At 43.8% G+C, this 26,553-nt stretch overlaps 1 protein-coding gene across 20 annotated transcripts in view; it reads right to left on the bottom strand.

Annotated features, from left to right (window-relative positions):
• Window positions 1–717: 717 nt before the first annotated feature.
• The window catches only part of LOC129637974 (teneurin-2-like), a 462,189-nt gene continuing 436,353 nt past the window's right edge, over window positions 718–26,553 (bottom strand). For 9 of the 20 annotated variants that reach the window (XM_055562387.1, XM_055562413.1, XM_055562395.1 and 6 more), the window contains 3 exons: window positions 11,105–11,299; window positions 4,813–5,013; window positions 721–3,073 (listed from right to left, as the gene is read on the bottom strand). In XM_055562387.1, coding sequence (XP_055418362.1) covers window positions 2,742–3,073; window positions 4,813–5,013; window positions 11,105–11,299 — 728 coding nt within the window. In that variant the 3' untranslated portion in view covers window positions 721–2,741. Of the gene's footprint in view, window positions 3,074–4,812; window positions 5,014–11,104; window positions 11,300–26,553 lie in introns of all 20 variants that reach the window. The other 11 variants (XM_055562488.1, XM_055562497.1, XM_055562485.1 and 8 more) reach the window with 3 other exon arrangements.

Genomic DNA, 26,553 nt, shown 5'->3' with positions numbered 1-26,553 from the left:
AGGAACCAAAGAGCCTCGCTTTCCTTTCTGACTGTCAGTATCCCCGAGGAGGAGGACTGATTCTGGGCTTGTAAATTGTGGCATTTACTTAAAGTGAATTGACAGGAGTGTCTGCTCAAAATAAAAGACTAAAACTCCATGATACAGCTCTGGGGGCAGAGGTTGCAAAGCAAAAGGCGCAATTACGTGTGTACGAACACCTCTAGATTTTGAATAGCAAATCTCACCAAACCAAGGTATGCCTGGGTTTTTTTGAGCAAAGCCCCAGCAAACATATTAATAAATCTATGAGGAGATGGCGTGGATTCTACTAAGAAAACCATAGAGCCCTAATTCCTCACAAGGACAGACACTGGTGATAAAGACCTTTATAACTTAAGTAGTGCAAGCTCATGAAGTCATGCGAGATCATAATTCTCAAGGAGAAACCTTCCTGGGATGTCACTAGCTTCATTGGGGGAGCTTTACTTGGCATATAAATCTGCATCTTTCTCTATCTCTCAAGAGGTCATGGTGATGTGAACTTGAACCAAATGCTTCAAGTAGCAAAAACACCTTTCTCTAATTCATCTCACCCAAAGGGCTAGCTAGAATCATCTCCTGTGCTCTGCTGCCGGCCGCATCCTCACCATCTTCCATTAGACTCGTTACCATCTTCCCATCTCATTTTCAAAGACCACAGAGACATTTCCATGCCATAGTCTTCTTCTCTCTCCTTGCTCTCTGTGACATCTGGACCTTTCCCTTTCTTTTGGCCCCTGATGTCCTTCAAGTCACATTTGGTGTCCTTTCCCTAAAGTGAGTTGCTGACCCTCTTCTTTTTCTCCTCTCTCTACCCAGACTGGTGCAACTCTCCAATTCAGGGGTGGGCCAGTTTTTTTTTTCAGTATGTTTTGCATCAGACCACAAAGGGCTTCGCGGACCATGCCGCAATTACTCAAGGCTGAGGAGCGGTGCAGAAGCTGACAGTACATCAATCACATGGGTGGGGCTGCCCTCAACTAACACCTTGTGTAATGGACACTGAAATTGAAGTTTCATATAATTGTCATGTGTCAGGAAATATTTTTCTTTCAACCCCTAAAAAAAGGTGACAACTATTCTTAGCTCGTAAGTCACAGAAAAACAGGCAGCAGGCTGGATTTGGCCCCCTTCAGCCTAGAGTTTTCCAAGCTTCGCTCTGATCCATCAGCACTGTGAGCTCTTCCCAGAGTAGAGATGGGTTGTAGGATGGAGAGGGCCAGCAGGCATCCCTGTAGGATGCTAAACCCTTGGCAGATGGGGGTGGGGGGTAAAGAGGAGGTTGAGGTTGGATTGTGTGAACTGAGAGAAAGTGGGATTTTCCACCTAAAGGTTATCGGTTGGCAAGAGCTCTTTTGGGGAGGAAGACTGAGGGCAATGGAGGTATGGGGGGAGAGTCTGTATTTACATCACACCAAGCATGCAAAAGTATTTCAAGAGGAGCACCCTTAAAGAGCGGGAGCTATTGGTAATGATTTTAAACTGTCTGGATACTGGGCTGTACACATCCTTCCCTTGAGAGCCTTCTGAATTTCCCCCCAGACTCTGCAGGGAACTGTAAATGAAAGCAGGAGGGGAGGGGGGTGTGGGATCTGGAGCATCATTGAGAGATCGCAAAAACAATTCACTGCCAACAGACTGTCCCGGCAGGGTCCCAGTGCTACGGTCATGGCCTGGATAGGCCCGCTGCGCCCTCTGATGCCCAATTAGATGGAATTAGGGAAAACCAAATGCAAAGAGCACTTTGTCTCTGCTTGATCACCCAAATGAACAGCATGGGAAACTGAGTCTGTTCTCATGAGTCAGCCCTGGACCAGCTCCTAATCCTGCCTTTTACTCCAGGTGCCTGGGGTCTTGAGGTTAGGGCAGATGGGAGGGCCCCCACCTCAATGGCTAGAATTAAGGTAAGTTCAAGAGACCAAGTTAGTAGTTCGGATGGAAACTTCTCGGAGAGTGTTCATGCCAGCCAGTGGCTTCAGCCAGACTTGGCATGAAATCACCCCTAGATCTGACTTAATTAAATAACAAATGCAAAAAAACAAATGCTAATCCCAACTGTCTAAGAGATGTGGAAAGCCAGGGGGCAATCACTCCCATCTCCTCAATTAAAGGGATAACTGGTATAATGAATCCAGTTTTGTCCTACCCCAAACCACAATAATGACAAAAAAGAAACCAAAATGGAAGAAACTTGAGAACTACTACTTCTTAACAAAGAAAATGACCTGTAGAGACATGTTCTCGGTCATGAAACTTATATAGAGATGTGGCTGAGTGAGAATGAAATGGGGTCAAAGGAGGAGACATTTATCAATGGTGGTGGTGGTAGGCAGGAGCCCAAAGGCAAAGTTTTTGTCTTGGGACAGCAAGAGGATGCTCAAACTTATTACAGTTGGTACCTGGTTACCCAGGAAACCTGGGAGTCCAGCCTGCATCCAACCTGATCTCAAAGAAGTGAGTTACACTGTTGCCTCCAAGCCAGGATCCAGTGATCCAGCCAGCTGGGAGGATATTCAGAAAGGGGAGACCTGCAGACCACAGTTACGTGGGGTACTTAAAACCTCCAGGTCCTGACAATTTCCCATGCATGTGCATTTCTCTCTCCCCCTGCTCAGTAATTTGGATGGGCTTTCTTATCTAATCTGGTCCCTTTCCTCCCAATCTGGAATTCTGGGAAGCAGGGAAAATCTTTTCCAATCCGGACCATGCTTTTTCCTTCCCTATGCCCCCGGGAGATTTGAGAGGCAGCAGGAAGCATTGTGTCCCTGAAGGAACAGCCGGTTGCAACGCACGACCATCACTATAGATCTACGATTTATGAAAATAAAGCAATATGTGCCTGTTTCGGTGCCTGCCGTTTGCCTACCAATGGTGCAGTGTTCACCATTCCAGCCCTCTCGGCATTCACATTTGCCATCTTTACAGGTCCCGTGCTCAATGCAGCGGGGGTGGCAGACGCGCTGGTCGCAAGCTGCGCCTGTCCAGCCCTCTTCACAGCGGCAGGCTCCCCCGATGCAGACGCCGTGAGTGCCACAGTCTACTGAGCACACTTCTGGAAGAAAAACAATGATTACAGCTCAACACCACCTCCGGTGAAACCCTCCATGGGAGGCCAGACCACAAAAATGGCTCAGGTCCCTGGAACTGGCCCAAGGCCCATGTCATCTTGGGCGGCCTGTCTCTCCACTGGCCGGGTATTCATTCATGGTTAGGTAGTTTCTAGGTTAGGTAGTTTCTCCCTCTCTCAGAGGGAGACCCCTGGACTGGCTGCATCAACCATCACTTGGGAACTATGTAGAGATGCAACTTCTTATGCCTTGGTTGGTCCTCCTAGCTTAGAAATGCAGGGAGTGAGACTCAGAAATTTGTTTCACTATGTCCTCCAACTATTTCTGATGCACGCTGAAATGTGAGGACCACAGTTCTGGGGCGGGACACCATCCCAGGAAGAGGTCAGACACTGCCCATCTGGTTTGGCAAAGCTCCCTGGGAGGTGCCCACCTGAAAAGATACCCATGGAGCCTGACTCCCTGGCCAGCTGGGATGTCTTTCCCTGTTGAGAGCCTGCCTTGCCCCAAAGCCAGTTGGGGCCCCACAACAGCTCCATCCACACAGGAGGACGGCAGACCCAGCTGTCACCTGGAATGGCATTGTGGTGGCCATCGGGACTGCTCTAACTGTGCTGCATTTACACAGCTTCTTTCTCAAAGGAGCTCAAAGTCTTTTGTGGTTGGGGCGGAGACAGACAGACAGATATGCACTCTCTGGCGTTCCAGACCTCTCACTCGAGGACAAGCACGAGCCAGACACTCATCCTTACAACAGACTACGGAGGGAGGCGTGGCTCATCAGGCCCGGGGAGGGGAAGCCACACCAGGAGGGTCAGTGACTCACTCCAAGTCACACAGCAAGTCAGCTGCACAGCTGGGCCTTGGATCTAGGGCTGCCCCGCCCTCCCCATCCTCTGTAGCACTTAGCCTGGGCCACTAGTCTCAGGATTGAAGCCAGAGACGAGTGGGCTGAGAAGACACCCAAAATAGCCCATTTTAATGGAATCTTCCTTTTTTTTTTTTTTTTTCCTTCTGGAATGAAATATTCACTTCTTTCCCATTGTAGCAAAGTTTCACATAGGTTCCCTTTCTGATTGCCATGGCAATCTGACAGCTGTCTCACTACCCACAGGAAGGGGGTGGAAAGATGATGGCTTGCTTGGATAGGTGCTGTCAGTGTGAGTGGAACGGTTCTTGGAGAGGTGGGGACTGGCCTGAACTGTTGAACCGTTCCTTTTTAAGGTCACTTGGGAGGGAAGACACGTACTCTTAATTTTAGGAAAATAAAGTGTATGGTGCAACTTCATTATTTTCCTGTCACTAGAGTATTGCAGAGCTTTATAACATGTTCACCCAGGACCCCGAGGGAGCCTCTTTTCTGTTTTATAGGACATTTCATTCAGTTTGTCTGGGACTGAATTGTTCGGTTTTGTTTTCTAGTACCTTTAGGGAGTGTACATAAGAAAGCTCTAATGCAAATGGAAGCGTCCCTCCCGGGCCCCTCATCCATTTGCGGTGATGAAACCAACAAGGCACAAGAACCTATGTGGATTTGTTTGTATGTTTCTCAAGGATCCAAGACTTCAGGGCTGAGAACAGAGTAAGAGAGGTACTATGCAGCTGACTAAAGTCCCTCCCTCCCGAGCTAAGTGCAAAGAGTTGATTCCCATCTGTGTGGGCTCATGGAAGGAACACAGGGTGTGAGTGTTGGGGGAAGTGAGGAGGAAACCTCTGGACTTACCGACGGAGCAGTCGGGACCCATCCAGTTGGGATCGCAGCTGCAGAGGCCAGTATCTGGGAGGTACGTGCCATGCCCACTACACTGGTCTGGGCACTGGACCCTCGCCAGCTCACAGTTGAGACCACCCCAGCCAGGGCTGCAAAGGCATTCTCCATTTACACAGACCCCATGGCTAGAGCACGTAGGATCCAAGCAATCAACTGAAAAAAACAGAGGGGAAAAGTACTGATCACTCATGGGGGCGGAGACATGAAATACCAGTTGAGAGCTGAACGGACCAGTGGTTCACCAGTTCCTATCCACCTGCAAGTAAATGGAGCAGTCCCAGTACGAGTTATGCGGCCCTTTGAAGAAGACCCATACAGAATGAAAGATTTTTGATTTGTTAAAACATTATATCTCAAACTTGAAGAGAATGTAAAGGAAAAAGGGAGATTTCTCAAGCAGAATTAGAGGAACTGAATACAGACTTGTGTCATCCAACTTTGAGAGCTTTGTAAGGTTATAAGTAATAGTATCTTAACTGAACCACATCGGGGCTTCTGAGACTGGACCATGAATGCTGGTGATATCTTTAAATGTATCACCAAACCCAATCATCACCCATTATTGGAAAGAAAAGTAGAGAGGCTCAGTCTAACTTCACTAATACTTGACTTCAGAAGGTACCAAAAGATGGAAAAGAAAACCAGTGAGACTCATGCATGACTCACTTTCCTAATTAAGTTTCACTTAGGATAAGTCTAAAATTAGTGTTCACTCTCTGAGCACATATCTACTCAAGAAGTTAGTAAATGTACAGGATGGAAGAGGCGAGTGGTAGTCACTCAGTTGTGTCTGACTCTGCAACCCTATGGACTTGCCAGGCTTCTCTGTCCATGGGATTCTCCAGGCAAGAATGCTGAAGTGGGTTGCCATTTCCTTCTCCAGGGGATGTTTCCAACCCAGGGAACGAACCTGGGTCTCCTTCATGTAAAGGCAGAGTCTTTACTGTCTGAACTACCAGGGAAGCCCAGAGCAAGTGAAGCTGGGTATGGAAATGACCCCAAAGGGGTAATCTTCCTACACATAGTCATGAGTGGACTGGATGGGGCAGTCTCTGGCTGTGTCACTGACCTTTCCACAGACAGTTAATCAGACAAATTAATGGTTAGATTCTGGTCACTGCTGTTCTAGCCAGTTTCATGGTCTGATTGCTTGGCTATCTCAGTAATCAGAGTGGATATACACCCAGTAGTAACTTGAAGATTATGACTCTGGAACCAACTCAGAATGAGGACAGGAATGAGATGCAAAGGCCAGTTGTCAAGGACAGGACTTTTTGTATGAGAATGTGACTCCAAACTAGGACATCCATCTAGCTTGTGAAGTACAAGTGTTAGTCATTCAGTCATGTCTGACTCTTTGCAACCCCATGAACTGTAGCCCTTCATGCTCCTCTGTCCATGGGATTCTCCAGGCAAGAATACTGGCGTGGGTAGCCATTTCCATCTCCAGGGGATCTTCCTGACCCAAGAACCCCGTATTGTAGACAGATTCTTTACTGTCTGAGCCACCAGGGAAGTCCTCAGGGAAGCCCTCCTGCCCCCTCTCCATTTAGCTTACAGGTAGGTAAACACAGCTTTTCAAAGGAAGACCAGCTTCCTTGGATATTCCTAGAAAATGATGCAGTGGCATTTGGAGGAAAGAACACTGCACACTGTGGGGTTTGAGTGGTGAATAGTGATCTTGTAGGAGGCTTAGATGTTGCCTTGTGGATCATGGCAATGGAGGGAGGGTGTCTTATAATCTTATTTGACTAAGACATACATTTCACTCATTTTAACAGCTTGGAAATCAGGTCTGTTGGCATAGATTAAATCATTTGCTTCTGCCATCATCTGGGGGCACAGCCAGCTTGAGATCACTTAAACCCTTTTCTTGAGGTTTTCGGGCCACGTTGATAGTGTAATTCAGTCCCTTGTATGAATGTGTGCCATCCTGTAGTTCAGATTCTCAGAGAAGATTTTGATTTCTCTCTTTTCCCAATGCCAAGACTGAAATAAGGTTTTTGTCCTCTAAATAGCTCACCGTGACATTCAGATGGGGTTCTAGCTTGCTGTAGTATAGTAGCTCTTTTTCTTTCTTATGATATACAAAGTAAAGGTGTTATTTTAAAACTGATGGTACATCAGCTCCAAATATGGCATGATTTAGATTATCCAAACTACTTCATTCTGGGGGACATCAGACTTGAGGAACTTGGATTTAACTGAATTCATGATATTCCATGAAGCTTCCAAAGAGTACCTCTCCCTTCAGGTAAAAGGTAAGAATTTTCATTGTTAAGAGATGTTTCTCAGGATCGCATTTGGACCTTCTCAGGAAGATACTATTTATGTAAATCAGCTCAAAATTATTTGAGCCATGAGGAAACAAAAGCTGCCACTGATTTTTTTTTTTTAAATCAGGAATACTGTCTCAGAAAGGTATGATTCAGTGATTTATTATTACTTAGAGATGTTTATGATGTTACTTGCTCTGGTTACAACCACTTTCAGGCTGAATTCATTCTCTTGGAGACTATTACTCCTGACGACATCAACCCTTTCTGATACTTTCTAATTTGCTCCATTCAGTCGGGTGGAGCACATCTGGCTGTAAATGAACTGAAAGGTTCCAACACATGGAAGACATTCACAAAGAGGCTGTGCAATGCCCTTGACATCGCATGCCTTGCTCAGTCAAGGGACTATAGTAGGTGCTCAATACACATCTGCTGAAGATGAATGGCAGACTTCGCCGTAAGCATTATTGTTAATGAGACAAATTTTCAGTGTGAAGGACTAACTGACAAGAAGGACAGAAGGGTGCCAACAATGTCTTTCTTTGGGGAAGAATGTAGTGCAGTTTGGAATCTGCAAAATATGAACTCACTCGTTAAGCATCAATCTTGTCCATATTCTTTTCATAAAAGAAAACCCCAAAGTTCTGTCCTCATTTTGGACATAGAGAAAGCAACAAGTACATGAAAATACCTCGTGTGCTTTGCACCTCAATAATGACTCCCCATCTATAATTAGCCACTTAAAATGTTTGGTGAGGTGCCAAGAGCTAGGAGCTTTCAAAAAACTGAAAAAACCGTAATATATTCATTTTCTTAAAAGGATGACATAAAAAGTAATATACCAAAAAAAAAAAGAAAGAAAATGGCACTTTTCTTCCAGATTTAAATTAGTTTTCTCTGCTCTATCCTGAATTACAGTGTGGAGGAAGGAGGAAAATCCACTGAGATTTATTAGCCTTGGAGTGGAATGTCATCAAAAGAACCATTTGTTGTATCTAGAAATGGGAGATAACCCTTTCTCTGGTCATTGAGACCAGTAAATATGCCCTTTGTGCTACATAATTACAGCAGCCGATAGAATAACTAAATTCAGACTTTAAGGGGCATAGTTTCACTGTGAATTTTAAATTTGGTTCCAATTTCATAAGGTGGTCTTGTGGTCACGTCCTGAGAGTCTTCAGCAGGCAGGAGGGAGGCTGGCATTTTACGAAGCTTTATAAATAGAAACAGTGTTATACTTAAAAGGGGGACAGTGGCCTTTACCAGCTAAGTACCATGCGCCTCATACCACCAGCCCCTTGGCAGCTGAAATCATTAGAACTCATTTAGTCTTGGGCCCTCTGTAGGTTTGACAAAAAAGGATTGTGAATGCAATTTTTATCCCTAAGGATAAAAAAGGAGGTCAAGGAGTTTTACAAACAATATGTACTATAAACCCCTGAAGAACCATGAATTACATTTATGAAGTTAAATGTCATTGAAAAATGACTCAACCATGAAACTGACATGAAAACATGGCTGACTTAAACTAATATGTCAATTCCTCTCTCGTCACCTTCCCACTCCCCCAGATATCATTGAGTGAAGCCTCACGAATCTGTCCTTTCGTTTTCTTGTGCAAATTTGTTAATAGTACAACAACTTTTAGGCAGCAAAAGCAGAGGATGGCAACTATTGATTTCATTGGCACGGCCATTTCAGGTAAATTGTTTGAACGTTATGACTATGATGAATATCAAAGAAAAAAAAAGCTAAATGGAAGAAAAAGTGCTGATCTAGGCTTTCTGATTCCATTTCCTGTTTTGAAAACAGCATATGAATCATTTCAGTTCATTCTTTTGGGGTAGCAGAAATCAATAGAGGAAAACTTCATCCTTTCATAATGATCCACATGACTTCCTTGTTTTGTTGGATGTTTAATTCATTTCAAACATTTAAATAAGACCAATTGGGACAGTGAGAACGTTGAGAAATTACTTGAAATTCCACTCATACAGATATACATAAGCCTTCCTGGACAGAAAAAATTCTAAGATGGGCAACGCCATGGTTCTATCACTACCCTCTTGCCAAATGATGTATGCAAAAGGTCGTTTTAACCTTTCTTGTCGTATTATTGGCCTCTCCTATGTTTTCACAAAATGAAGCTTTGCCTCCTGCAGTCCATTTATCTTTAAGAACTTTGACCTTTTTATTAAATCCGCACTTCCTCCATCCAAACTCCCAATTTGGTTTTATGATGCAGACAGAGGGAGGAAGCCTATTTTTTATAATAGAAGAAAAAAGAGAGAGAGAGTTGAGTGAGTGATGACCTGGGGGGGGGGGGGTCACACTTCTGGGTCCCATTAAGGGCACTAGCCCTGATGTATTGGAAAATCTTAGAAGAATACTGTCACGGAAGCAGAGCCTTGTGGAAATAGCTCTAAAAACCATGAAATGGGAGATGTTACAAGGGGAGCTTTTGTATGCGTTTCTAAAGGTAAGCCATTGTCATTCCTCTGTAGTGAGGGCTGTAATGGTTGGTGAATTTGTACAAAAACCCAGAGATCTGTGAAATAACAGGATGAGAGAACAGATCCACTTGCATCTAAGAACCTCGTGGCATCTGAGGTCCATTCTTAATCAGCTTGGCAGTGAGAAGCTGAGAGAGAACATGGGTGCCTGACATTCAAGGATCTTTTCCGGGGAGACATCCTGGGAGGTCATCTCAAGCTGTTTCCTATGGGGGAGGCAATGGGCTTCACTCCTCCCCTTAGTTTGTTGGGCAAGTGGATGCTGATTTTTTTTCCACTGGGAGAATGGGAGAGGAAGAGCCATTTGGGTTGCCTGGGGATATTTCACTGGGAGATGGACTGAGTGGAAAGATGCTGAAGACTTCCAATGCAAAGGCTGAGGAGCAGGTGAGGTTCTGAGAAGAAGGCTTTTTTACATTCCTACCAATGGGGGTTGATTCTTTATATGGGAAGATGCAATAGGTGGCCAACTAGAGCCCATAGTCTGGAAGGGCAAACACAGAGCGGAAGGCTGACAGGCAGCTTGGCTGAGTTCCATTGCCATACAGGTCCCAACACTTGGCTACCAAATGACTTTTAGAAGCACCAACTGGAGTAACTAGGACGACTTAGAGCTTGTTTCTGAACACCTCCAGAGGGATGCTCTTTCCCTGTATTCCTGCATTTTCTCCTCCAAACCTCCCTCTTTCAATTGCTAAGCCTGATCTCTGATCATGTTTCGTCAAACTGGATTTAGCTGATTACATCCTCTGATTCCCCCTCTCCCCCGCCATGTGCTAGAGGCCACTTCAAAGCACAGAGTGAGCGCCTCAGGACTCAGCAAATCCCAGCTTTCTCACTGCACACCCTCTCTCCTCTGTCTCTGTGACTGTAGGTAACCAGGACCGTTTGCTCTACATGGTGTCTCTAAACGACATGGGTACCTATTGTCTCTCAAGCCTGACTGTCTTTTATGGATATGAATTTTGCAGAAATATTTACACAGACATATATGTATCTGAGATTACCAGGAACAGGTTTTTTTTTTTTTTTTTTTTTTTTTAAGCTTTGGGGAAGGGAGGAGAATTAAGGATTCTTGTTTATTCTTACTGCGTAGCATAATTCTCAATGTAGGGGGCTTTAAATAAAGCAGAAGAAAAGAGAAGAGGGGAAGGGCAAGGAAGGAAAAGGAAATGAAAGAGCAGGAAGGGGAGGAAGTAGAGGGAGACAGAAGACAGAAAAACAAAGGAGAAAGAGAAAAGGAGCTAATTATCATAAAGGAGGGGAAAACAGACCATGCCTTTCAGAGCCACCCTTAAGCTCACTCTCTCAAGTTCTACAATTTAAAAAGTCCATTGAAGCTGAGGGGTTTGAAATGTAAAATGTTTCCTTCCTTTGCAAAACAGGAAGCCAGGACTAGGCTCCTCAGCATAGGTCCAGACCTGCAGACACCAGCCCAGCCCTCGGGCTTACCTTCCTCGCAGTGCTCGCCCTTGTAGCCGGCGGAGCAGACACAGTTGCCATCAATGCAGGAGCCGTGGCCCCCGCAGGAAGGATCAATGCACTGATTCAAGGGCACGTCGCACTCCGCGCCTTTCCAGCCGCTGTAGCACTGGCACGTCCCTTTCGAGTACTGTCCATTCCCGCTGCACAGCACGGGGCAGGCGGCTGCAAAGAGCGGAGACAGAGCACCAGGTCAGCGGGTCCGGAGCTTGAAGGACTGTGTCAGTCTAAGAAGGCAGAGCCCGCTGGGCATCTCAGCTCTGCCTGTACTGCTCTGGGCTGGGGACTTGGGCCACGGACTTGGCAGAGCAATTTTCAAATAAACAATCACCACCACCACAGAAATGCTACTAATGATCACTAATAAGAACCTGCCGTATAGCACAGGGGACTCTACTCAATACTCTGTAATGATCTACAGGGGAAAAAAAATCTAAACACGAGTGGACATATGTATAACTGATTCACTTTGCTGTACAGCAGAAACGAATAGAACATTGTAAGTCAACTATACTCCAATAAAAATTAATTTTAAAATGCTACTAATAAAAGCAGTTACCATCAACTGAATGTTTATTATACGCTGGGCATGGCATAAGATGCTTTAGGTACAATTTACTGCTGAATCGTCATTACCACCCAGTGAGGCGGAGTTAGAATCACAATCCCATTTTATAGGTGAACCTCGGACTGGGGAAAGAACTTTGCTGAAATCACAAAACTCAACAGTAGGGGGCCCCATGGGAAATCAGGTTGCCTCACCTCTTAAGCTGTGCCCTTAACTAAGACCCAACGACAAGCAAGTATTGTTGCTGTTGTTGGTAAGGGGGACCGGGACCCATTTTGCTGCATATTTTACCTTCAGATTGCTGCTGCTGCTAAGTCGCTTCAGTCATGTCTGACCCTGTGTGGCCCCATAGATGGCAGCCCACCAGGCTCCCCCGTCCCTGGGATTCTCCAGGCAAGAACACTGGAGTGGGTTGCCATTTCCTTCTCCAATGCATGAAAGTGAAAAGTCAAAGTGAAGTCGCTCAGTCGTGTCCGACTCTTCACGACCCCATGGACTGTAGCCTACCAGGCTCCTCCGCCCATGGGATTTTCCAGGCAAGAGTACCGGAGTGGGTTGCCATTGCCTTCTCTATACCTTCAGATTAGTCAACTGCTATTCCTGGTAAGTTTATGTTCATTAAAAAGGAAGGGGATGGGCCAGTGTTGAGACACAACCTCTCTATGCTTCACTTTCCTTATCTAGACCACAAAGAAATAACTGCCGACCCCAAAGGGTGATGTGTGATAAACAATAAAGAGGAAAGATGCCTGGCCTTAAAAAAAAAAAAAAAAAGAACTGGGAGGGCAGGCTAAAGACAGGAAATCTCTAGCAGTTCTCTAGCAGGGACCCTCTTTCATCTGTTGAGAGGAAGAAGGCTGACAATCAGAGGGGATGTCCTGGTATGAATTATCAACAATTCTCACCAGTTTGGCTTCAATTATGCTGATACTGTTCCTTTGGAGGTCATTAAGAGTGGGATTTTAGTGGTCAACTTCAGGCTTTGGGCTTTGCACTTCAGGATCAGTTTGTAAAGAATCTGAATTTCCAACCTGCCTTCTGTTGTTCAGTCATTAAGTCGTGTCTGACTCTTCATGACCCCGTGGACTGCAGCACGCCAGGCTTCCTTGTCCTTCACTATCTCCAGGAGTTTGCTCAAATTCATGTCCATTGAACTGGTGACACTATCTAACCATCTCATTCTTTGCCACCCCCTTTTTCTTTTGCCTTCTGGAGGAGGGAATGGCAAACTACTCCACTATTCTTGCTGCAAGAACCCCATGAATAGTATAAAAAGGCAAAAAGATATGACACCAGAAGATGAGCCCCCCAAGTCAGAAGGTGTGCGATATGCTACTGGGGAAGAGTGGAGGGCAATTACTAATGGCTCCAAAAAGAATGAAGATGCTTCAGTGGAAATGAAGATGCCAAAGTGGAAATGACGCCCAGTTGTGGATGTGCCTGGTGCTAAAAGTAAAGTCCAATGCCATAAGGAACAATACTGCATAGGAACTTGGAACGTTAGGTCTATGAATCAAGGTAAATTGGATGTGGTCAAGCAGGAGATGGCAAGAGTGAATGTATCAACATCTTAGGAATCAGTGAACTAAAATGGACAGAAATGGGTGGATTTAATCAGATGACCATATCATTATATCTACTTCTGTGGACAAGAATTTCTTAGAAGAACCTGGCTTTTAGTGTGAGCCTAAAATGAGGACACTGTTCCAGGTTATGGAACTGGCATCCAGAGACCTTCAGAAATGACCTACAGAGGTATTTTTAGTGATTCCTGGTTTACCTGCGATTTGTGATGCCGTGGCTCCAAGAATTCTGCAGTCACATATGTGTGTACAACTGGAATATTCTCCCCATCCCCTGATGTGATTCCATTATCTAATTAGATCACTCCATAATAATGGCCCCACCCACCTTATCAATCCCCCTTGTTGTCATGTTGTTTATTTTTTATAGTAATTCATTCTCCTTCTGTGAGTGTTTAATTTCCCAAAGATATAGTAAACTACAAAAGGACAAGATTACGGTTATCATTGTTGATTTCCTCCTAGTGCTACATTCATCAATGTTGGCTTGCTTGAGTAAATATTTCTATTATGTTCTTGATTCATTCAGGGATTCCGAAGTGGTGGGGGCGTGGGCAAGCACTGCATGGCCATTTATGAAAGGTGTGGAAAGAACAATTTCTAGAGTGGACCTCATGTTGTACATACAATGCCTTTCTTCTGGGGAAGGGTGTGTTGATGGTAATTGACCTTAATTATAAACCGATGTGAAACAAAAACATCTCAACAGTTGACATATGATGGAGGGGTTATTTCCTCCCCTGTCCAACAAATGCTTTATAGGAGAATAAGTGAAAAAAAATGGCCATTTCCAGTAGAATTCTTATCCTTATGACTCTACTAATACCAGAAAAGAAGAATGAGTTCAAAAGTGAGAACATCAAAGTTACATGTTAAATTTAGATAAAATCTCTCTAAATATAGAGAACTTGCCTTCTATTCCAAGAGACTTGAGTGGAGAGACCCATAGAGTTGCTACCCATGCTGACTGTCTGAGAGAGAGTAGAGGGAAGAGTTTTAAATCAGGGAACCCAAGATTCAAAATTAGAGACTGTTAATATGAACAAGTATGAGAAATGATGGGCTTTCTCAAAGTTTGCAGAGGGCTTCCAGGACAAAGTACACTGGTTCCATGTCAGTGCCCCAGGATACACTCATGCTAAGCTCTAGGTCAGGGATGGCCGTTGAGTGCCCATGGGCCACTATTCTCCCTTCCTGCACCTCTGCAGAGACAGATCAAAGCATTTTGCTCCCCCGAGTCTAGAAAAAGCCTGAAAACCTTCAAGGTAGCGCTTGGTAATTGACCAATTGGTAAGGTCAATTACCAAGTCCTGGCTGGGACTTGGGAGCAGGCGGACAAGAGAAAACTCAGTTGCCCTTTCTGATCTAGGTAACACTGAAGATATCTCCTGGTGGGAAAACTTGAATAAGCACCATTTCTTACCCCCCGCCACCCATTTACACTCAAGAGGGAAAAGAGTGAGAAGTGTGCGTATCTAGTGGGATGAGCTTTCAAGGGCTGTTTCTGACCTGAGGGTTATATATTAGACTAATTCTGGATGGCAGAGAAAGTTACATTAAATCACCACCAATGGGCTTCCACTGGACATTCCTTCCACCCCAAAGGTGGAAGAGGGTAAGAAGCAAAAAGGAAAAAATTATTGTCTTTATCAATTGAAAAATAAAGTTAGGATTATTTTCTTATTTCATATTGAAACAGCTTTTCTTTTGCAAAAACTCTAAGGTGGTGAAAAAACATTGGATTCTCTAGAATGTAAGCATGGATTTATTTAAAACCAGGTGCCTGGTTTAAAATGTGACCTACTTACATTTCTCAGGGAGGAAAAAAGGGAGAGAGTCAGGTCAGCGAGTTCTCTACATTCTAAAAGCAGCCTTCCTTCAACATGTTTGCTGCATGCTCACCAGGAGGGTGGTAAAAAATGCAAAACACTGTGATGTTCTCCAGAAAGCAGGACACTTGACAGGCTCCACTGATGTTACATTAAAAAAAAAAAAAAAAAAAAAAAAAAAGGCAGGCTAAAGAAGCATGAAGCTCTCTAATAACCCATTTGCCATGAGACAGAGTGCAAATGCCAGATGAGCCCCCTCTGGTAGCCACTGTTGACCTGCATCAGAGAGAACTCCTTCCCTCAGGGTAAATGACTCATCCTCAGACATAACTCAACCCAGAGCATCCCAGTATGGAAGGCTCAGCCTGATCCTCACCTGGAAGGCTGCACGTGAAGTGGGGACCTCCTTCTGCATTAATAACTTTTCTTACTAGTTTTACTCTCAATAATTCTACAAGATTTTTTTTTATAGCAAGTTATAGGACAAATATTTCTGCTCCACCTGCCTGCAAGTGATATGGAACAGTTAAGTGGAAAGAACAAGGGTTTTGCTGCCAGAAAGACGTGGGTTCAAATCCTCACCCATCACTTACCAGCTGTGGGATTTTGACAAGATTACCAAACTTCTCTGAGACCCACACTCCCCACAAAAAAACTGTCTCTTTGAGTCGCTGGGAGCAGTACATGTGCGAAGATCTTTGAGGACTCAAAACAGTAGCTGACACCTGGCATAGAAATCAACTGATGTTCCCTATGACATTCCAAACTGAGTGACCAAACTGACTCCCAGGTCTCAAAGGCACACATACCACCACCACCACAGCTCCAAATAATACTAACAGAAAGATCTCATCTTGTTCTTCCCCTGCTTGTGGGTGGGAGGTGGTTCTGGAACCACAGTGGAAAGTTTTATGTCCCTGTCTCTCTTCCCTCTTCCTAAGGCTTTAAAGGAGCATGGTACTATACATCCAAGCTTCTATTTAAAATTAATTAAAACATTTCCACAAAGTGGCTATTTCTGTTTTAGTAAATCTAGTAAATGGAAGCTCTAAGACTTGTGTAGAAGAAAAATAAATTACTGCTGCCACTAATGACTGACAAGTTACAGGCTGATGACAAAATTATGACACAATTTAGATTCACCTAAATGGTGTAAAACTCATTTTAGTGATCAAGCTGGAGCTTTCCCCTCGCCACCCTAAAGTTCTCCATAAAGGATGAAATGAATTATCCATGTTATTTACTCATTGGGAAGTAACAGGACAAGTCAGTCATGTCTGCTGCTTTAAGTGAAATGGGTGCCATTTCTTTGGAGCTTGCAGTACAGGGAGCAGCTGGAGAGAAGACAGAGGGGGTTGAAGAGGGCCAGTCAGCCAGACACACAGGGAGCACGCCTGCATCTTGACGAGGCATCTGTGGGCTGGGCTAGATGTTGGAGGGATTTTTCAAATTAAGTGTCTTTTTAAAAACAGGGTTCCATATGATTCTGCAATTCCATCCCTGGGCATATATCCAGACGAAACTACAATTTGAAAAGGTTCACGCGCCCCAGTGTCCATAGCAGCGCTAGCGCCATTTACTAGAGTCAAGGCATGGAGACAACCGAAATGCCATCAACAGATGAATGGATCAAGATGGACATGCATACATATATACAATATATACATATATACAACAGAACACTACTCAGCCATAAAAAAGAATGAAATAATGCCATTCACAGCAGGATGGACCTAGAGATTATCATACTCAGTGAAGGAAGTCAGAAAGAGAAAGACAAATACCACATGATGTCACTTACATGTGGAGTCTAAAATACAACACAGATAAACTTATTTACAAATCAGAAACAGATTGTTGTGGGTGCCAAGGGGGTGGGTGGGGAAGGGAAGGACTGCGAGTTTGGGATCAGCAGTTGCAGACTATTATATACAGAATGGATAAGCACCAACGTCCTATTGTATACAGCACATGTATCTATATTCAATATCCTATGATAAACCATAGTGAAAAAGAATATGAAAAAGAATGTATAAATGAGTCACTTTGTTGTACAGCAGAAATTAACATAACATGGTAAACCAACTAGACGTAAATTTGAAAAAACAAATAATGTGTGTTTTAAAATTGATATGAAATCTGATTGACTGGAGAATACTTGGGCCTAGGACTCTGAGAAATTGTCAAAACTGTACTAACAATTGGTTGCCTCACATCCCAGTTAGTCAATAAACACTAATAAACAACCTAATACATGCGAGTAGCTGGCTTAGGTGGTAGGAAAAAAGGACAGAGAAATAAAGATGCCTCGAGTCTTCTGAAGCAATTAAGGATATAATATTAATATTTTGGGTCATGGAGGTGAGACAAAGTTCAGTGTCATTGAAACCAAAAGAGGTGTCCCGTTGTCTTTAGAGATTGTGGACACAGTTTGGTGCTGAGCTGAAGTCAGGAAAGGTAAGTTTCCATTATTTCTGGGCTCTTGCAGGTGACAATCTATTTGATAGTCAATAAAGTCTGATCTCTATTACACACCATAAATTTGATACAGATTAAAGATCCAAATAAGAAAAAAAGCCTACACAGTATTTGAAAAAATACTGAAGACTAATTTTATTTTCTTGTGAATGGGATATATAAAAAAGATAAATTCAAGGGGCCAAGAAGATCAGCTTTGAGAACAGTACACTGATATGAATGCAGAGTTCCAAAGAATAGCGAGAAGAGATAAGAAAGCCTTCTTAAGTGAACAATGCAAAGAAATAGAGGGAAACAATAGAATGGGAACAACTAGAGGTCTCTTTAAGAAAACTGGAGATACCAAGGGAAAATTTTATGCAAAGATGGGCACAGTAAAGGACAGGAATAGTATCGACCTAACAGGAGCAGAAGAGATTAAGAAGACGTGGCAAGAATACACAGAAGAACTACACAAAAAAGGTCTTAATGACCCAGGTAACCACGATGATGTGGTCACTCATCTAGAGCCAGACATCCTGGAATGTGAAGTCAAGTGAGCCTTAGAAGCATCACTATGAACAAACCTAGTGGAGGTGATGGAATTCCAGTTGAGCTATTTCAAATCCTAAAAGATGACGCTGTGAAAGTGCTGCACTCAATATGCCAGCAAATTTGGAAAACTCAGCGTGGCCACAGGACTAGAAAAGGTCAGGTTTCATTCCAATCTCAAAGAAAGGTAATGCCCAAAAATGTTCAAACTAACACACAATTGTGCTCATTTCACATGCTAGCAAGGTAATGTTCAAAATCCTTTGAGCTAGGCTTCAACAATACATGAACTGAGAACTTCCAGATGTACAAGCTGGGTTTAGAAAAGGCAGAGGAACCAGAGATCAAATTGCCAATATCTGTTGGATCATAGAAAAAGCAAGAAAATTCCAGAAAAACATCTACTTCTGCATCATTGACTACACTAAAGCCTTTGAGTGTGTGGATCACAACAAACTGTGGAAAATTCTTAAAAAGACGTCTCCTGAGAAACCTGTATGGAAGTCAAGAAGCGATAGAACCAGATAAGGAACAATGGACTAGTTCCAAGTTGGGAAAGGAGTACGTCAAGGCTGTATATTGTCACCCTGCTTATTTAACTTATATGCAGAGTACATCATGTGGAATTCTGGGCTGGATGAAGCACAAGCTGGAATCAAGATTTCTGGGAGAAATATCAATAACTTCAGATATGCAAATAACACCACCCTATGGGAGAAAGTGAAGAGGGATTAAAGAGCCTCTTGATGAAGGTGAAAGAGGAGAGTGAAAAAGCTGGCTTAAAACTCAACATTCAAAAAACTAAGGTCATGGCATTCGGTTCAATCACTTCATGGCAAATAGATGGGGAAACAATGGAAACAGTGACTGATTTTATTTTCTGGGGCTCCAAAATCACTGCAGATGGTGACTGTAGTCATGAAATTAGAAGACGGTTGCTTCTTGGAAAAAAAGCTATGATAAATCTAGACAGTGTATTAAAGAGCAGAGACATCACTTGGCCAGAAAAGGTCCATCTAGTCAAAGCTATGGTTCTTTCATTTGTCATGTATGGATGTGAGAGTTGGACTGTAAAGAAAGCTGAGCGCTGAAGAATTGATGCTTTTGAACTGTAGTGTTGGAGAAGACTCTTGAGAGTCCCTTGGACTGCAAGGAGATCAAACCAGTCCATCCTAAAGTGAATCAACCCCAAATGTTCATTGGAAGGACTGGTGCTGATGCTGAAATTCCAATACTTTGGCCACCTGATGTGAAGAGCCAACTCACTGGAAAAGACCCTGATTCTGGGAAAGACTGAGGGCAGGAAGAGAAGGAGGCAACAGAGGATGAGATGGTTGGATGGAATCACTGATTCAATCGACATGAGTTTGAGCAGGCTCTGGGAGATGGTGAAGGACCTGGAAGCCTGGTGTGCTGCAGTCCATGGGGTTGCAAAGAGTTGCAACTGAATAACACGACAACTGAGGAAACACTGGGGAAATATATTTTCTAACATTTTACAGAATAAAGCTTGGCATATGAAATACAAAAGGAACTCTTACAAATCAATAAAAAGAGACAAACAAATGAAAACCTGGGCAAAGGACAGATAAATATAAACATAAACTGCCAATAAGGATTTCCCTGATGGTGCAGTGGCTAAGAATCTATCTGCTAAAGTAGCAGATACAGGTTTGATCCCTGTTCCAGGAAGATCCCACATGCCACAGAGCAACTAAGCCTGTGGGCAATGACTACTGAGCGTGTGGTCTAGAGCCCAGGAACTGCCACTACTGAACCTGCATGCTACAACTACTGAAGCCCTTGTGCCAAGAGCCTGTGCTCCACAATAAGAGAAGCCACCACGACGAGAGGCCCATGTGCCGCAATGAAGAGTAGCCCCAACTCTCCACAGCTAGACAAAGCCCAGGCTCAGCAACGAAGACTCAGTGCAATGAAAAAAAAAAAAATCACCAATAAAAGTATGGAAAGTTCTCAACTTCACTAGCAATTAAATAAATATAGATAAAAATGAGAAATAATCTTTGACTTATCAGATTAAAGAAATCTATAACTTTTATATGTAGAATGGATAAAAGACAAGGTCCTACTATATAGCACAGAGAAACTATACTCAATATCCTATGATAAACCGTAATGGAAAAGAGTATAAAAAAAGAATGTATATACATATAACTGAATTACTTTGCTGTATAGCAGAAATTAATACAACTCTCAATAAAAAATTTTTTTAAAAATCGAAAATACATAACCTCCAATGCTGCCACAGCTGAGGGGGAAACGGGCTCTGTCACAGTGGATGGGGGGCAGAAGTTCAAACTAGCTTCCAGGGGGCTCATTTGCTCCCATCTGAATAGCTCCCTGGCTCACCATGCCCAGCTGAGAAGCCTGTTGACCTTGGTGCCTCAGTTTTCCCTTCCTATGAAATGGGTGGGACAAGAAAGGACCATTTTTGCAGGAAGAGTGAGGAGGATGGAAAGCAGAACTAAGAAGCCATGACAAAAGTATAGATACAAACACAACCGGCCACTCTCCTCATGATGATAGTCTCTGACCGGAGCCGCCCCCCCACCTTCCTGCCCAGATTACTCAGACACTTTAGTTGGCCTCAGTGTGGCAGGCAAGATCCAGCAGCCCCTGTGAAGACAGGAAAGTCAAGGATGCTTCTGACAGAGCCTCCGGCTCAGAGGGCCAAAGTTCAGGCGCACCCACTTCCTCATTCCCATTCTGTCAAATGGCACATTAATAAGCAAGGAAGCGATTCAGGGAAGAATTTCCAGAAGGACGAAAAACTCATCAGGTGTGTCAGATCTCTGACATTCAGGAGCCATGTGGGGAAAGCAGCACACGCTGACTTAAGCACGAAAGTATGGATGCTTTAATTAATCCGGGGTGAATTTAATTGCTTTAGTTAAGTGGAAATCGGGTTAAAAATGATGCAGAGCATGCTGGGGTGTGTTAAAAACATGACATATGAGTTGGATGAATCGATAAATTAAAAGTGCACAGATGTTTTAATTAAACCCAGGGAAGTTAACGAAGATCGCAAGAGACTTTTAAGCCTATGATTAATTCAATTCATTTAAAATACCTGTAGAGATATGGGGATGCCTCCATTTTGAGAGTTATAAAAGTTCTCAATCGATAAGGGCTTAAGCTTTTCTTAAAAAATGTCTAAGTTTTTCTGTGTGTGTGTGTGTGTGTGTGTGTGTGTGTGTGTGTATGTGTGATCGAACAGCATTAATTACATAATGAATATTTAAAATTTTCAGAGTACACAGTAAGCTTTTTTGCAGCTCAAGTCCAGACTGAAGTAACTTTTCATTCTTATTGTGATTCAGGCATTGAGATGGGCTTGAAAGTTACTGGTGTCCTGTTATCTGCAAGCATGGGAGCTCCCCCAAGACACGAAGGCCTGTTTGTTCACTGTTTATTGACTGGTACATAGAAGAGGACAAGGCGGTGTAGGCTTATGAGTTAGACAGCTCAGATTTCCCTTCGGTTTTACCAGTGATGTGACTCTGGACACCTTATTTTCAGCCTCATTTTCTTTATCTTCAAAATAGGACTAAATTGCTGGATTACCTAACCCGTGGTGTTTTTAAGAGGATGAAATGAGATAATGCTTGTGAAGTGCTATGTACAATGCCTGGCACATAGTAAGAAATCTATAGGTATGATTTAGCATCTTTTTTTTTTAGGAGAAAATTGTTCCAGATTATCACATCATAAAGAGACAAGAGGGACTTCCTTGGCAGTCCAATGGTAAAGACTCCACGCTCCCAATGCAGGGGACCGAGGTTAGATCCCTGGTTGGGGAGCCTAAGATTCTGCATGCCACACCGGGGCCAAACACAAACAAACAAAAAGACCAAGAGACAGGAGAGGGGGAAACACTCTTTCCCATCACCCATCCTGGCTGACCTCCTTTCTAAAGACTGGTTTATCTCCCAATATGGAACTTTTTTTCCCTAAAACTAGAGTATGTTCCCACCTCTGTATGTCTCATTCCTACAGCAGGTTTCCCTAGGGTTAGGCCCTCTGCTTTCTCGGTCTGCTCTGCTTATCTAGTAGTTTTAAAAGGAAACAAAAAGTTTTTTAGCCTCAGAAGTAACTTGACTTGGGGGAGGGCTGATGGAGGTGGGTGCTGTGGAGAGATTTCTGTTTGGTGGTGTACCACCCAGCAGGAGTGCCCACGTTCTGGAGGCAAGGCTCTGCAGGAGGGCACCAAAGAAAGGGCACTGCAGCTTCCAAACGGAGGCGGCAGGCATCCTCCGCCCCTGCCTGGCAAGCTGGGGAGAGTGGAAGGTAAATGAGATATTGCCGCTCCTGCTCTCTGGGCCATCTGGGCAGAGTCCAAGGGCAGCGGCATCCAGACTCAGACCTGGATGTGCGCCCAAGTCATCTGGGGATGCTGTGAGAGTGAGACTCTGATTCAGAGGGTCTGGTGTGGGGCTAGAGGTTTGGATATTGAACAGGTTCCCCAGGCTGATGCTAGCACCCCAGACCTACTGAATCAGAAACTCTGGGGGGAACCCAGCAAGCTGTGAGTTAACAGGTGATCCTGATGAATAGGGCTCTAAAGCCACGCCTGGGTGAGTACCTTAGCTTCTCTGAGTCTCAGTTTCCTTAGCTCTGAAATGGGGATGACAATGATGCCTGATGTGGGGATGACCCAAGATCATTCCATTTAAACCCTCTGCACAGGGCCTGGCATTCACTTCATGTTCAATATGGGCAGAGATTCTTACACTACTTTATCAAAGGTGCCTTTGCTGAGTGTGGACACTCAGTTTCTGCAAAGCCTGAACGAAGGGCCCGGCTTCAAGCCTCATCTCCTGGGTCCTTGCCGCCAAGAAATTTCTGCACGTTTTCTCAGGTCAAGGACAGGAACAAGGAGAGGTGGGATTCAGCCTTGAACTGCACTGGGCGGTGGAACGACTCCTGTGGGCAGCAGCCATGGCCCCTGGCCAGTCTGTATTACAGGGGATTGTGGAGGGAGGTGGGGTGGCAGAGGGAGACAGGTGTGAAAGACAGGTGGTCTAAAGGAACATCCGTGCTTGTTCCAGGAAAGACAGGTGGAATCTGAGACAGGTGAGCCAGCTGTGAAAGGGGAAAGTGGCTTCCTTGGCAAAGATGCTCCGAGGGGAACATTTCTGGGGTGGTGGGGAGGACCCCTATATCACGGGTGGAGATGAAGGGGCTCATCATTCCCCTTCCGAGTGCAGATGCCCACTTGAGGGAGCAACTGATGGGGAGATGGGAAACAGGTGAGCAGATGAAGCCAGCCAGGAGAGCCAGATAGCTGAGTTTCTGTGACGGTTTTAGAGTAAGTGAGGGGTCACTGCTCCTCATTTAGGAGATTTTTCTGCCAAGTTAGGAAAACCAAGTTAGGGTCACAAGTTTCAAAGTCAACCAGACATAGCATCAACATCTAGCCTGCAGTGTGACCTTGGGCAAGTAGTTTTCTTTCTCTGAGTCTCTGTTTATCCTGTAAAATATGGATAACAGTGATTTCCAAGGCTTGTGAAGATTAATGCTGGGTAGTATTTATGGAGCATTCAATACGTGTCAAGCATGGTCTACATGCTTTACATGCATTTACTTTTTAGTCCTCACAGCAATCCATCAGGTAATATTGCTATTGTCCCCATATTATGGATTCAACAACAAAGGCTTAGAGAGGTTAAGTTATTTTCTACAGTGGGTATAGTTTCAAATACCTGCTTTGCCACACTCTACCTAGGAAATCCTAGTTTCCTCTCCTGAGGGTTTCTGGGGCTCAAATCCAAATCCCAGTGTATATCTGCTACACAAACTGCGTGCCAAGCACATCTTCCTACACTCACATCTTAGGTGAATCCATCTCACGGCTGGTCTGATGTTAAGGGTTCAGGCCGGATTGCTTGGTTTGAATCCTGGCAATACCACTTATGAACTGAGTGATCTTGAGCGAGTTACTTAACTGCTCTGTGTTTCATTTTCCTTGTCTGTAAGAGGGGATGATAATCATCTATAAAATAGGACAATTAATGATTCATTGAGCTAATTATGCAGCTGTTTAGTGCAGTGGATGCACACAATTAGAACTCAATACATGTCAGTGATGATAACAATGATTTGACTTTAGTGCTAGAACTTGGCCAAGAGGGATTGGGTAGTGGGTACAGCCAGACATCCTAGAATGTGAAGTCAAGCGGGCCTTAGGAAGCATCACTATGAACAAACCTAGTGGAGGTGATGGAATTCCAGATGAGCTATTTCAAATCCTAAAAGATGATGCTGTGAAAGTGCTGCACTCAATATGTCAGCAAATTTGGAAAACTCAGCAGTGGCACAGGACTGGAAAAAGTCAGTTTTCATTCCAATCCCAAAGAAAGGCAATGCCAAAGAAAGCTCAAACTACTGCACAATTGTACTCATCTCACATGCTAGTAAAGTAATGCTCAAAATTCTCCAAGCCAGGCTTCAACAATATGTGAACCGTGAACTTCCAGATGTTCAAGCTGGTTTTAGAAAAGGCAGAGGAACCAGAGATCAAATTGCCAACACCCACTGGATCATCAAAAAAGCAAGAGTTCCAGAAAATCATCTATTTCTGCTTTATTGACTATGCCAAAGCCTTTGTGTGGATCACAACAAACTGTGGGAAATTCTTCAAGAGACAGGAATACCAGACTATCTGACCTGCCTCTTGAGAAACCTGTATGCAGGTCAGGAAGCAACAGTTAGAACTGGACATGGAACAACAGACTGGTTCCAAATAGGAAAAGGAATACATCAAGGCTATATATTATCACCCTGCTTATTTAACTTCTATGCAGAGTACATCTTGAGAAACGCTGGGCTGGATGAAGCACAAGCTGGAATCAAGATTGCCAGGACAAATATCAATAACCTCAGATATGCAGATGACACCACCCTTATGGCAGAAAGTGAAGAACTAAAGAGTCTCTTGATGAAAGTGAAGCAGGAGAGTGAAAAAGTTGGCTTAAAACTCAACATTCAGAAAACTAAGATAATGGCATCCAGTCCCATCACTTCATGGCAAATAGATGGGAAAACAGTGGAAACAGTGGTAGACTTTATTTTTTGGGGCTCCAAAATCACTTTCAGATGGTGACTGCAGCCATAAAATTAAAAGATGCTTGTTCTTTGGAAGAAAAGCTATGACCAACCTAGACAGCATATTAAAAAGCAGACATTACTTTGCTAACAAAGGTCCATCTAGTCAAAGCTATGGTTTTTCCAGTAGTCAGTCATGTATGGATGTGAGAGTTGGACTTTAAAGAAAGCTGAGCACCGAAGAATTGATGCTTTTGAACTGTGGTGTTGGAGAAGACTCCTGAGAGTCCCTTGAACTGCAAGGAAATCCAACCAGTCCATCCTAAAGGAAATCATTCCTGAATATTCATTGGAAGGACTGATGCTGAAGCTGGAACTCTAATACTTTGGCCACCTGGTGCGAAGAGCTGACTCATTGGAAAAGACCCTGATGATGGGAAAGATTGAAGGTGGGAGGAGAAGTGACAACAGAGGATGAGATGGTTGGATGGCATCACCAACTCAGTGGAGATGAGTCTGAGTAAACTCCAGGAGTTGGTGATGGACAGGGAGGCCTGGCGTGCTGCAGTCCATTGATTCACAAAGAGTCGGTAGCAACTGAACTGAATTGAACTGAAAAGAAAAATGGCAAGATTCCCATCCTCTTTTCTCAAGGCCCCACAGAAACTTGGTAGGAGCAGAGACCAATTCCCAAAGAGAAGACTATGTTCCTGTGGTTGCAGCATTTCTGGGCCTCCCCTGACAGCCATTCAGCAGTGGACCTTGTAATTTCTAATTGCTATTACTGAACAAGGAAAGCTCTGCTGTATTAAATTTCTACTGCAGGTTGGGGCCTTAAGTTCAGCACCAAATACACCACCTAAAAAACTTACATCAAAACCCACACCATCAGAAGCCTTATCTTTTCTGAAAGGCAAGACTGCTTTATGCACAAGCTAAGGAAGCATCTTAAGTCAATGACAGACTTCAAACAAAAGTAAATGAAAGAAAAAGGAATCAGAGTTAAAAAGCATCTAGCCCAGGATGACCCTGGTGGTACAGTGGCTAAGACCCCACACTCCCAATGCAGGGGACCTGGGTTCAATCCCTGGTGGGGGAAGTAGATCCCACACCCCACATGCTGGAACTATGAGTTTGCATGCTGCAACTGAAAGATTCCTTGTGTGGCAACTAGAATATCCTGCATGCCACTTGGAAGTCCCTTTGTGCTTCAACTAAGACCCAGAGCAGTCAAATAAGTAAATAGGTACAAATATTAAAAAAAAAATCTAGCCCACAGCAAATAGCATACAAGTATAGTGATGAGAAAGTCATGCAAGGGAATTAGTAATAACAGAAAAAAACCATAAACTAAACAATAATCGA

The sequence above is a fragment of the Bubalus kerabau genome, chromosome 1 (assembly GCF_029407905.1).
Source record: "Bubalus kerabau isolate K-KA32 ecotype Philippines breed swamp buffalo chromosome 1, PCC_UOA_SB_1v2, whole genome shotgun sequence".
Taxonomy (NCBI): domain Eukaryota; kingdom Metazoa; phylum Chordata; class Mammalia; order Artiodactyla; family Bovidae; genus Bubalus; species Bubalus kerabau.
The sequence above is the reverse complement of the archived record's forward strand: the minus strand, read 5'-3'. Positions and strand labels throughout refer to the sequence as shown.